At 46.6% G+C, this 12,367-nt stretch overlaps 1 protein-coding gene across 4 annotated transcripts in view; it reads left to right on the forward strand.

The window, feature by feature from the left end:
* The window catches only part of JAML (junction adhesion molecule like), a 24,389-nt gene extending 14,946 nt beyond the window's left edge, over positions 1–9,443 (forward strand). For all 4 annotated transcript variants that reach the window (XM_070490200.1, XM_070490201.1, XM_070490202.1 and 1 more), the window contains 5 exons: positions 357–594; positions 3,438–3,576; positions 5,632–5,692; positions 6,921–7,007; positions 8,941–9,443. In XM_070490200.1, coding sequence (XP_070346301.1) covers positions 357–594; positions 3,438–3,576; positions 5,632–5,692; positions 6,921–7,007; positions 8,941–9,033 — 618 coding nt within the window. In that variant the 3' untranslated portion in view covers positions 9,034–9,443. The remainder of the gene's footprint in view (positions 1–356; positions 595–3,437; positions 3,577–5,631; positions 5,693–6,920; positions 7,008–8,940) is intronic.
* Positions 9,444–12,367: the final 2,924 nt, after the last annotated feature.

Below are 12,367 nucleotides of genomic sequence, written 5' to 3' on the forward strand. Positions count from 1 at the left end.
TATTGGAAGTCCAACTGGAAATGTCATAAAATGAAAAGGTGTACTTTTGCTTTTTTTACTGGAGAAGTGCAAAAAGTGAAAGTCCCTCATTCCTGCTTTCCTCATCCCTCTCTTCAGATGGAAGAGTTGTCCTTTGTTTGGTGGTGTCCTTTACAATTACACATGCCTGCACACTCGTGTGTGTACATGACCTCTGTTATCTCATACAGTCTGATAGTACCTGCACTGCCTGCACATACAGTGCCTTGTGAATCCTGGGAGCTCCCCCCCAACCTTCCCTGTGCCCGCCCCCTCCCCTCACCCCTTCCCCCTGCCCCAGTCCTTGCAATCTCATATGTTTTGCCTTTCCCTTCTAGGAGGAGATTGTGCTACGCTATCACCCAAAACTCAACCTACCTGTGCGGTACCCCCAGAACTGGAGCCGCTTCCAGAACCGTGTAAACCTGGTGGGGGACACTTCCCGCAATGATGGCTCCATCCTGCTCCAAGGAGTGAAGGAGTCTGACAGAGGAAGCTACACCTGCAGCATCCACCTGGGAAACCTGACCTTCAGGAAAACTTTTGTGCTGCACGTGGTTCAAAAAGAGCTCCGAAGTATGTAGCATTGGTTAGGGAGGGATGAGGGACCTCGTAGCTGGTAGGCATGGCCAGGACTAGGGTGGCCAGAGAGGCTCCTAGGGTGCAAACTTTAGGGAAGCATCACTCTCAGGTCCTGATCCTGTATTTGCACGACCCTGAGAGTGATGCTTCCTTAAATTTAGTACCTTAGGCACCTGGCTTGCCTCACCTAGTTCTGGCCCTACTGGTAGGTCAAGGAAAAAGGAGCTAATATTCAGTCAGCACGAGCCCTCTGCCAGACCTTACTCATCGCCAATAGAATCTACCACTTTAAAGATACAGGAGCTCAGAGATGGATTGGAATTGATGTCCAAAGTCATTTTCACTTGGCTTCAAGGGCGACACTGTATGCTCTGTAGTGGAAGGGAAAATGATCCTGAGCTGGCGAGAGAAAGCAAAGGACAGAGAGAAAACAAGAAGGGACCAGAACCAAAAATAGAGGAGTTCTCTGATCAAAGGTTCCGTATTCTGGCAAACACTGTGCATTAAGGCCAGTGGTTGCAGGAGAATAAAGACTCAATTGTGTTGACTGAGAGAGGTTGATAAGTGAGGGGTTAAAGTTAAACCATAACCCAGTTAGCAGTCAGGATGTGGCCTGTGGACTTTGCCTTTCGCTAGGGCCCTCAGGGGTTGGCTGTGGTTAATTGGGGACAGGAATGAGGTGAAGATGGAACACACCTTGATACCTCTGGCCACAGACTTAAGTCTATGGAGACACCTTGTTGTTAAGAGCAAACGGGCCCAGTTGGAGAGGGAAGCAGGACAGATGGATTTCTTCACTCTCAGAAGTCTTATCTCCACTTCACAGAGAAAATACAAGCCATTAGTGGGAGCTCATTCAACTTCCAAGCGCTCCCTACCCACAAACTTCTGCATTTACCCCCATCCTTATCTCTGCCCTGCCGTCCTGAGCTGCCTTCCCTTCTGGGCTTATCCGAACTCCTCTAGCACGGGTGGCATTCTCTCCTTCTTCTCAGGAACCTCACAAAATGGCTCTTAAGCTCTCACTTTCCATCAGCTTCTGCCTTTCAGCTTATGAACACATGCCACTCTTCTGCTCACCTTGGGTCCTTGTTTACTTTAGCTCTCCTGTGTCTTTATTTTCCTTAAAACAGCTTTATTGGGATACAATTCACATGCCATACAATTCACCATTTAAAGTGTACGCCTCAATGGCTTTTAGTATATTCAGAGTTGTGCAACCTTCACCACAATCAATTATATATTTCTTTCTTGACATAGCCAGATAGCTTGCTAAAGGACTATATGTGGTGCCGCTTGTCTCATCTCTGATTAACTCCTCAGTGCACCACAGTCTGGTTTCTGCTTCTACCTCTACTCTAGCTTAGATCACCAATGGCCCTCTGATTGCCTCTCCTTGGCCTTCTTTACCTCAGTAGTATTGGACACTGTATTCTCGATATATCCGATATATTCCATGTTGGACACAACTCATCTATCCATCTCTATCCATGTATCGATATATTCCACAAGTACTTCAAATACAACATATGCAAACCTACCCCTGCACACCTCTCCCCGGCCCATCTCCTCAACCTCAGTTAATGGCACCACCATCTACATAGTCATCTAACTGGATGCCTGGGAGTTGTACTTGATTCTTCCGTCTCCCATGACCCCTAATCTAAAAGGTCGACAGGTCCTGTCATTTCTGTTACTGACTTTGAATCTGCCTTCTTTCCGGTCCATCACCAGCACCTTAGTTCTGGCTGTCTTCATCTCTGTCTTGGACTGTAGGCCTCTAACCAGTCTCTATTTCATTCTCAGCCACTGCTTTCATTCTTCATGCAGCTATCAGTGCCATCTTTCTAAATCACAAATCTGAACATTCTCTTCCATTGTTTAAAATCTTTCAGCGGTTTCTTCCATTGCCTACAGAAAAAAAGCCTAACTCCTAGTTGAGATAATCGAGGTCCATCCTGTTACCTGTCCAGCCTAATTCCATACCACACCCACAAATGCAACCTTTGAGCCAGACCCGTGGAAGTAATTCTAGTTTCTTAAAGCGCCATCCTGTCAGGCCTCTAGACCTTGTGCATAATGTCTCTTCCATCCTTGCCCGTATTGTCCGTCCAACCATCTTGAGGTTTCCTTTAAGGCTCAGCTTAAACTTTAAAACTTTTGCTGACAAATTCTCATCGTCTGCTCCCCATGGAATTGGGTACCCTTTTCTCTCTGGCCCTCTGTACCCTATATGGACTTCTTCATAGCACCTGTAGCAGGCTATGGTTTTCTGTTTATGTGTTTGCCCCTTTTCTTGAAGACAGGAACCATGTGTTATTTGTCTTTGTATCTTCCATGCTTAGTGATATCTGGCATCCAGGAGGTGTTTGATGTGTGTATTTAGAATGAATTTAGGAAATGAATGAAGGGGCTACCATATGGGTGGAAGGGCCTCTGAAGGTCTTACTTGATGTCATGACTCTGGGGCTGAGTGTTGTAGCGTACATCCTTTTCAAAAAGATCACTTTCCCAGGGAAAGATCAGCAGCCTCTAAAATGTCTGTTATTTCTATGTCATTTGGTAAACTACATTTTAAGATAGATTGTTAATGTAAAAGTAAATTCTACTATCGGTGAGGTGCTATTCTATTCTCTTGCCCACCTTAGCAAGGGGCTCAGACTTTGGTTTTCAGTCTAATGGGGACAGCTGGCGTCTCAGTGTTTCAACATGTGTGGGAGTCTGAACTTTTCCCCCCACTTTCTGACCTGGCTGGTGCTGCTTGGTATAGAACTGGTGGGGCTGTCAGCTGTTTTCTGGAATATGGAGGCCCTCTCATTGCCTTTTCCTTTCCCAAGCATTGGTGACCCCGGAAACCCTCAGACATGAGATCCTGGGCGGTAATCACCTGGTGATCATCGTGGGGATTGTCTGCGCCACAGTCCTGCTGCTTTCTGTTCTGATATTGACCTTGAAGAAGACCCACAGGAATAAGAGGTACAGGGCTGCTCGCACCTCGTGGGTCGGGAGGCTGGAGGGGCAGGACCACCTCTAAACTGACGTAGAAGAGAGCGATAGGCCCTAATTGTGCCATTTTCACAGCAGGGGGCATTTTAAAACAGAACCATCTGTGGTTGTCACATTAGACGCCATCTGTACAGTGACCCCGCCCCCTTTTCTCACAGTGCTCCTGAAGGGCCTTGCACATTTCACACCATCCTCATTCGCTTTGGTATTTTACAAAGATTACCAGCGCTTTTACAAATGGTGGTCTAAGTAGAGCATAATTAAAAGTATAAATGTTATGCAAGAACTGTAGTGGTGACATTTAATGCCTGAGAGGAGTGATTTTTGAATTATCTTCAATATGCGCTTCATATAGAAGCTCAGATCTTGAGGGTTGTCAGTGGCTTTCTTTGAAGGATCACATTCTAATTATGAGAGGCTATTTTTGAATGGCTGACCTTAGGTCCTAAGTTATTTATTGTTGAAGTGTGTTTTTAAAGGCTTGAATTTTATCAGTAGTTCTCCCAGTATCTCAGAAATGCCCAGGTGCTCTGACTTGGGCACTAGTGTTTCATTGCCTGTTGGCAGGTCCATGTTCCTCAGTTTACCCAACCATTGATGAAATGTGTTGGTAGGGCAAATTGACTCTTGTTGAAATGGTGTCAGTGGGAGAGGGCCCCCATTAAGAGGAATGCTGACTTTGGAGTCTCCTTTCCCTTGGCACATGGATTCTACAGAAAGTGCTTGTGCCTGCTACATTTGTGCTTCCACTCCTCAGGGGCTTCCTGACTTGCTTTTGAACTTGGTTGGCCTCTCTGAGGGTCTTTGCTCTGGGCATGCTGACAGCACTGAACCGAGAGTTAGACAACCTGGGTTCTGTATCAGCTCATTTCCCCCCTCTGGGCCTCAGTTTCCCTCCAAATGAAGAGTGGCATTTCTGTGTCTAGTAGTTTATTCTTAAAAAATCAGACTGATATGCTGAGATTTGTGCATAAACATGGTCACTGTAGCCCTGGTTGTAATTAAAAATTGAAATCATCCTCAGTACCTGTTGGAAAGGTGATGATTCAATGAATCAGTATTCCATTCAATGAAATACCCCCCAGCCCTGTATGTAATGACATGGGAAGATGTCCCAGGAGTGCTATGATAGAATATATAGTACGATCTCATTTTTATAAAAAAGAAAATTATATAATGCTCACTTAGCAAATATACTAATATCTTTTGTGTGAGTGTACTCATGCTTGCACTGAGAGAGGTTTGGAAGGATCATTCTGCAATATTAATAGTGGTATTTGGGATAAAGGAGAGGGTGGGTCCCATGAGGGTAGGAGGTTTACTGGACCTTCAGCTTCCAATTGCCTACATTTATGTATTATTTGACTTATTTTACAGTGAGAACATACTACATTATAATCAGAAAATATGGTTAAAATATTTCCACTTTGAGACAAAAAAATATGGCTTCTTTTCTAGCTGTAACTCTAATTTTCTTTAGCACTACCTTAGGCCAAAGTAGAAAGAAAGGAAGTATGTTCAGTGGCAAATGGTCAAGAGATCAAAGGCCAAGGGCTGGGAAGCGGCCAGACCTCACAGCTTGGGGTGTTTGTGGGGATAATTCTGCTTGGCCTCCTCCCTGGGAGAGGCCAGGAGCCCTTTGAACTGGTGTCTGGCTGAGCTTCTGCTGCCCCCTGCTGGTTCAGCTACATCTCCTTAGTCCTTGGAAATGGTAAAATCGAATCCCATGGCCCCTCTTATTAATTCACCCAAAATTGTTATGGGCAGAAAGTTGTTAGGATGACAGTAGAGAAGTTGAAGCTGTTTTTCAGCCCAGACCATCTCTAGAATGTCTTTCTGCTCTCCGTTAAAGCGGTGCACGTCTCTGATTTCAAGGGGAGCTGGGCAGCGCTGGCTGTAGAAGTCTCGTGAGACCAGCTCCTCCTCTAGGGTCTCTGTCTTCACAAAGTTCTGTGGGTCTCACGTGGGCACCCTTCAATATTCAGTGCTGGCTGGCTGATTCCACATGCTTTTCATGCCTTGCAGTTCAGAAACCTCCACAACTGTGGTAAAAAGCCTGGAGAACACAATGAAGGCCCTTCCAGAGGTAAGAGAGGAACTCTGCCATTTTGCTGCTGTGCCCAATGAGGGCGAGGTGTTTACTGCTCCAGAATCAAGGTGGTGTCATTGTTCCTGTGAACTGTCTTACTCATCGTTAGGTCTTGTCATGCAGGCAGCGCCTGGCACAGAGCAGGGGCTCAGGAAATCTATCACTGAAATAAGAGCCCCAAAGGAGGGAGTAGGGCAGGGTGGGGCGGGCCAGCCCAGCATGGTCAGCACAGCCTTGTGTAGGGCCCAGGAAGGAGCACTGGACTTGGAGTCAGAAAGCCCCTGTCCAAGCGCCACTCTGCCACCTCCCTGAGCCTTAGTGATCTTATCAGTCAAATGAGGATGAGGACAAACATATTTGCCCTGTTGTAAGGTTCAAATAAAATGATATGCAAGTGCTTTGTAACCTAGGAAGCACTGTGTAAATAAATATACAGGAGAATTATGATACATTCGGGAGGGAAGCGAAGGAGTTAATGATTAAGATGAAATATTTGGGGACCTTTAGAAAGAGAGGACCAAGAACTTTTTCCTCTTTGTTAGCTCGTGACGCAGCTGTAAACAATTGCTACTGGGGACTGAGAAAAGGATTCATATCCTTGAACTCCTTTCTCTCTCTTTCTTTTTTTTAACTTTAAAAAAATCTTCTTCGAATAACTTTTAAAAATCTCCTTTGAGTAGTTACCTTTCCATCTTTGGGGCTGTTTGTGACCCAAGAGAAGGATTTTCTCACTGCCTGGTTCAGAAGCCCAAGAGTTTGTCACTGGGGGAATCACAAAGTACCCCCAGCCTCCAGATCTGAGGTTCGGTGAGGGCTGTCCCTGCTACGTAAGCCTTCTGAAAGAGACGACAACAATTAGCTGCTCATTAATGCCATCCCGCCATGCCTCTAATTAGGAGGAAATAACCACAGAGTACAAATAATTTGGCAAGATAAGGATTCCGTGCTGCTATCTAAAGGCCCCTCCAAACAAAGATTTTGGCTTTTGAAGCAAAGAATTAGATTCTTAAGATAGTGCTCTTTGCTGATGAGTTGATTTTCTTAATTTTCGGCAACGCTGAGGACTGAATTATCATTCTTGATGATAATTCTCTAGTTCTCCATACCGTCTGAACCTATCGGTTTTGGTGGTTGATGCCCTGTGAGTAGTAGTGGATGGCCTTTTCTCTGGCATATAAGATTTGCTGATTTTTAGAAATGTTTGTACCACTTTTTCCCCCTTTAGAAACACATTTACACCTCAATAGCTATACGAGAGGTGATCGAGGAAGAAGAATCAAGTGGAAAATCAGAGGCCACCTACATGACCATGGTGAGAATGTTCTGGGCCCAGCTGAGCCAGGTGTCTGGAGGTGGGAGAGGGAGCTGGGAGGGATATTGCAAACTCATGGGTGGTGGACATGGCTAGTCACCTGAGAGGTCACCATGCAGAGGCCCGAGATTTTTCTGAGCAGTAGGACAGTCTGAGAAGCTGAAGCTCTGCTGGATAGAAGAGTCATATTGAACTTGCCCTCATACCCAGTCTCGAGTGATAAGGCCCATTAAGGCCAGAGATGACTGACTTTAATGGTGGAAAGAGGCGCCTTCGTTGGGGGTTGACTGTCTCCCCCTCATCAGCACAACCCTGGTTGAACACAACCTAATAAAGAGGGAGCTGTAAGATCCATGGACAAGCATTGTGTTGGAAGGGATAGTTGTCCTTCCTCTCAAAAGGCCCTTCCAACTCTTAGATTTTTTTGTTCTGTGACTTGTTATGCCTTGACATAATCTCACTGCCAGGGAGGCTGCATGCTGAAGTCTGCGTGATAATATGGAGTCTGATTCCTCCTTACTCTCTGCTCAACTCCCCAGGGAAGTACAGCACTTAGAAAAGGCAGCTGGCGTGTAGTGAGCAGGGGTCAGGGCAAAAGGAGTGAGCTGGCAGTGGACACGATGCTATTTGTAGACTGATGATAGGCGCCCAGGCTGTGAAGGGAGCAGTGCTCTGCTGGGTACAGGAAGGCTGGCCTCCTCTCTTCGTGCAGTGATGGCCTGTGTTTGTTCCTGCTGCACCAGCACTGACGACACATGACTCCCAGATGATTGCAGCAGAGAAAGGTTCTGTCAGGGAAGTGTGCCATCAGAGACCTGGCCTGCTTCCCCCAAGAGAAACATTAGCTCCGCTCCCAAGTTGCAGTTGAATATGGTCAGCCTTCTCCCATTATTGCCATGTGATGCTACAGTGACTGCCAGGCCTCCTCCTCCCTCTCAGAGACCTGCTGACACAGCTGCACTGTGGCTACTGCGGAGTGTGTCACCCCTCCGGTGACGCTGTTTGCAGAAAGTCTCGGAGGAAGAGATGACATAGGAGTGAACTTTCTCCACAGCTACCTTCCCCATGTTCAGTGTCGGGTAGAAACTCTGCAGAAAACAGCATCCCCATCCTCTATAAACAGACCCAATAAAGTGGATGTGATGAGAGGCCAGGGCCGCAAACTCAGAGGCCTTCAGAGGCCAGTCAATTATGTTAAAACACTGTGTGCTGAATTAAATAAGCTTGTGGGTGGATTCTGGCCTGCAGGCGGCTTGAGACCCTAGGTACAGAGGTGTCATCCAATAGGAAGCAGGGGTAGCAAAGAAACTTTGAGTTTTCTACTGAATTGATTAAATTTACTGAAATGCAGGGGGCACCATGCCATGTCCCCTTTCTGAGGCTGCACAGCACAGCAGTTCAGATCACAAGCTTTGGAGTTGGGTCCAAATTCTAACTCTGTGATTTAGAAGTTTGATGATCTTGAGCAGGCAACTTAGCTTTTCTGAGCCTCAGTTTCCACATCCTTAAAATGAGAATAATAGTAGCATAGAGGTTGAGTTTGCACACTCCGCTTCCGCAGCTCAGGGTTCAGCGGTTCGGATCCTGGGCACTGACCTGCACACTGCTCATCAAGCCACGCTGTGGCAGCATCCCACATAGAACTAGAAGGACTTACAACTAGCATATATATAACTATGTAAGGGGCTTTGGGGAGGAAAAAAAAAAAAGAGTAAGATTGGCAACAGATGTTAGCTCAGGACCAATCTTCCTCACCAAAAAAAAGAGAAGGGAATAATAATACCTACCTCCCGGGGGGGAGGATCAAACGCGATAGCACATGTGCAGTTCCGACCTGGACCGGGTCCACAGACAGAGCTCAGTGAGTGGCAACCACTGTGATTGGAATACTTCTCACACTTGTGCTTGGTTTCTTTCTTCCCTTCGCCCGCAGCACCCAGTTTGGCCGTCTCCAAGGACAGCACCAAGTAACCCACCTGAAAAGAAGTCAGCTGGAGAAATGCTGAAAACAGAGCAAGCTTTTTGAGAAGAAAGGCGAGTTCCCTTCATCCTTGCCAGTGGCAGACTTTCTGTGCATCCCTAGTCGCTGTACCAGTTGTTGCAGACCCCTCGTCTTCCCAGTTGTCTTCCTGCCTCATTGCTCGGTCAAAGGGCTGAAGATGGAGGGTTCGGAGCCGGGCAGCAAGACTGGACAGCTCTGGAAGAACAGGCCGTGATTGGGGGTGGGGAGTGTGGACTTGGTTCCTCTGGAGTGGGACACTGGCCCTAGGGACCCTGGCTGAGCTGCTGCGGTGGCAAACACTCCATCAGATCAGAACCTCCAATTGCATGGTATTCTTTATGGACGAGTTACTGAGAAGAATTGCAGAAATAAAAACCAACCCAAATGATTCCTTTGGCAAGTTATCCCTAAATAAATGTGGTTTGTGTAAATCATCCTTTTTTTGTTATACTCCGGCTGAGGGGCAAGTGGAGTCTTGGTAAGGAATTTACAGTCAGGAACTCGAAACAATGGAAGTTTCCGGAGGAAAGCCATACTTGACTCAACTCATTGGGGACTGGTTTGGGTCCTGGGAAAGTTTTTGGGGGAGAACAAGTTGGAAGTGGAGCATGAAAACAGCTCTAGAATTTGGCCCAGTGCTGCTTAATTCCAGCTGGGTGTCAGAATGGCTGGTGGCTCTTTGCTGGGCCTCACCAGAGGTGTCCTGGTTTGGAAGTCCTGGGTGGAACTGGGCATCTATCTTTTTCAAAGATGACACTCCTGGGTTGCCAAAGTGGACAGCCACTGATTTAATTCTTGATCTGAAATGTGAGGTTCCTATACTTTTTGGTTACTGTTGTAAGATTTGATAAGGTTAGTCTTAAAAACCCTTTGGTCCTGAGCTCCTATTTCTAGCTTGGGCTCAGTTCATGTCTCCTCGACTACCACAGGCCCTTCTCCATTCTCTGCATCCCATTCTTCCTACTTAGCCTTTCAGGGCATGGATAAAGACGAGGTTTTCTGTGTTCTCTGATTTCTGATCCAGTCTCAAGTGGAGCTGCATTTTTGAAGGATTCCTCTAACTCTCCAAACATCAGGACCCTCTCATAACACATCCGTTATTAACTCTCTTTAACCAGCTCTTCTTGGGTCTCCACGTGGAGGTGTGTAGCCTCTTTTTGTTCTCGTTCAGCCATAGCGAAGAGTCATTAAATGCTTCCATCTCACCTTTTAGTTCTAAATAAGGAGTATGTCAGTAATTTACAATACACGTATTGAAGGCAATATCCTGTCCAAGACATGGCAGAGAGGGGACATGTAGTGACATGATAGGTAGAGGGGGGAGAAGGACTCTTTCATACCCCGAGTTCATGGAGAGGAAGGGGTTTCATTTCTGGGCTGTTAAGTAACGTGCTCTCCTGGGCTAAGAGGCCCTTTTCCACTTCCTCAGATATTGTCTGCATAGGATGACGACCTTCAGGATACAGAGTCAGGTGGATGGATAGTGATTTTACGTCTGTTGTTCTCGGTCGAAGGGAATAATTGGGATAAGAACTGGAGGATGGGCTGAACAGCTTGTCTACACGCTCCTGGAGAGGGCGCTTTGACGGTGGGAGCGTGGCCACATCCCTCCAGAGTTTGACTTGCCCAAATTTGAATTTGATTCATTCAAAGTTTGGCTTCCATCCCGGGTTCAGCAGTTGTAAAACTGAGGAGGAGGAAGAGGAAGCCCACCTCTCTCCCCCAACCCCATCTCCCCACAAACCTTCCTCTTAGACATAGGCATGGAATCAGGGTTGAGAGTGGAAGTCCACAGCTGTCAGATACTAGTTTTGCCTAAAACCAAAATAGCCCTGGGGGGGACCGTGAAACAGACCTGCTTGCTCTCTCATGCCCTTCTCCTAGGGGTGGTTGTCTATTGAATCCGGGGACCCAAAGGCATATGGTATACAGAATGGGCTTCAAGGTCAAACGGGCCTGGTTCAAATCCTGGCTCTGCCTCTTACTCTCTTTGATGTTGTAAAGTTTACGTCAATTCTTTGAGGCTGTTTCCCCTTTATATGAAATGGAGCCTCAGGATTTCTTTCAAGGACTAAATGAGGCCATTGAGGGGCTAGAGCCTGGTCTGAGCCCTCTATATGCTTCTGATGTGTTTTCCCCAGTTGGATTTGTCTTCTGGTGATTCAGTCCTCATTTCTGGTTAGTTTTTATTTCTATGGGCGGGAAGCCCTTTAATCCAAAATACCTAAGTCTGTCTTCCCATCCAAAGAAAAAGTTAGGAAGCTGAACTTAGGGAAGGGCTTTGCATAGCTCTGAAGGGTGACATCTGAAGGGCAGGAAAGATGCTGGAGCCGGAGCAAGCTGGATCTCCTGTAATAGATCCTTTAGCAAAGCAGTTTTGTTCCTTGAATTTGCAGTATTTTAAGTCCCTAGAACACCAGATGCTCCCATATTGGAAGGTTTCCAGAAGCACGCAGGCTTTTGCTGACAGAAAGGAGCCTAAGGGTGGTGGGGGTGGCACCATCCATGCATAATGGAGAATCTAGTAGCATCAGAGTTTGCTTATTGGAACTGAAAACAGTTCAGCCTGTCCACTGGGGACCTTTAGAAGGTGTGCCTCCTCTAAAAGACTGCAGCCTTCCGCCAGCCCTTTAGTCTTTTGTTCCTTGTTGCCACTCCACTCTTTTCTCCTTTTGGCTAGTCAATATTCTTACATGTCTACATTGGCACTTTTATAAAACAGTAGTTGTATGTGTGTATGGTTGGAAGGGTTTGTGCTCCCACTGAATTAGCTCAGTTCCTTAGAGCCAAAGAATCTTAGGTTGCAAGTTTTATCCCAATACAGACCAGTTATCCTCTTATTAAGAATGCACAGATTTCTTAGACTGACCTTCCGTCCTCACCAGCTGGTTTGCAACTGTGGTCTGGTCTTCCTGGAGGCAGATCAGGCAATTGCTTACCACTTCTGTAAAACCAAACCCTTGAGACATCTCTTCTTGACCAAAGAATAAGGGAACTTGGAGTTTTCTCAGAAAGCTAAGACCTTTCTTGTTTCATGGATGGTGAGAACAATGGTGACTGACCTGTCCCAGAACTGTCAAAGCTCCTGTCTGGACTCCGCATCATATGTTCATGGCCTCCTGAGTTCCGGTGCCACCTTGTCAACCCTCCACACCTCCCACTTTTTTCATGGCAGGAACCCTCTGCTCCGGATACCTTTGTCTTTCCTGCTTCTGGGCCTTTGCTCTCGGTGTTTCTCTGCCTGGAACTCCCTTTGCCTCCTTGTCTGCCAAATTAACATTCCTTCAAGGGCCTGATTCTGTCGCCCCTGGGTGATATCCTATTTCTCACATCTTCCAAGATGTCTCCCCACTTACCA

This window comes from Equus asinus, chromosome 20 (genome assembly GCF_041296235.1).
Source record: "Equus asinus isolate D_3611 breed Donkey chromosome 20, EquAss-T2T_v2, whole genome shotgun sequence".
Taxonomy (NCBI): domain Eukaryota; kingdom Metazoa; phylum Chordata; class Mammalia; order Perissodactyla; family Equidae; genus Equus; species Equus asinus.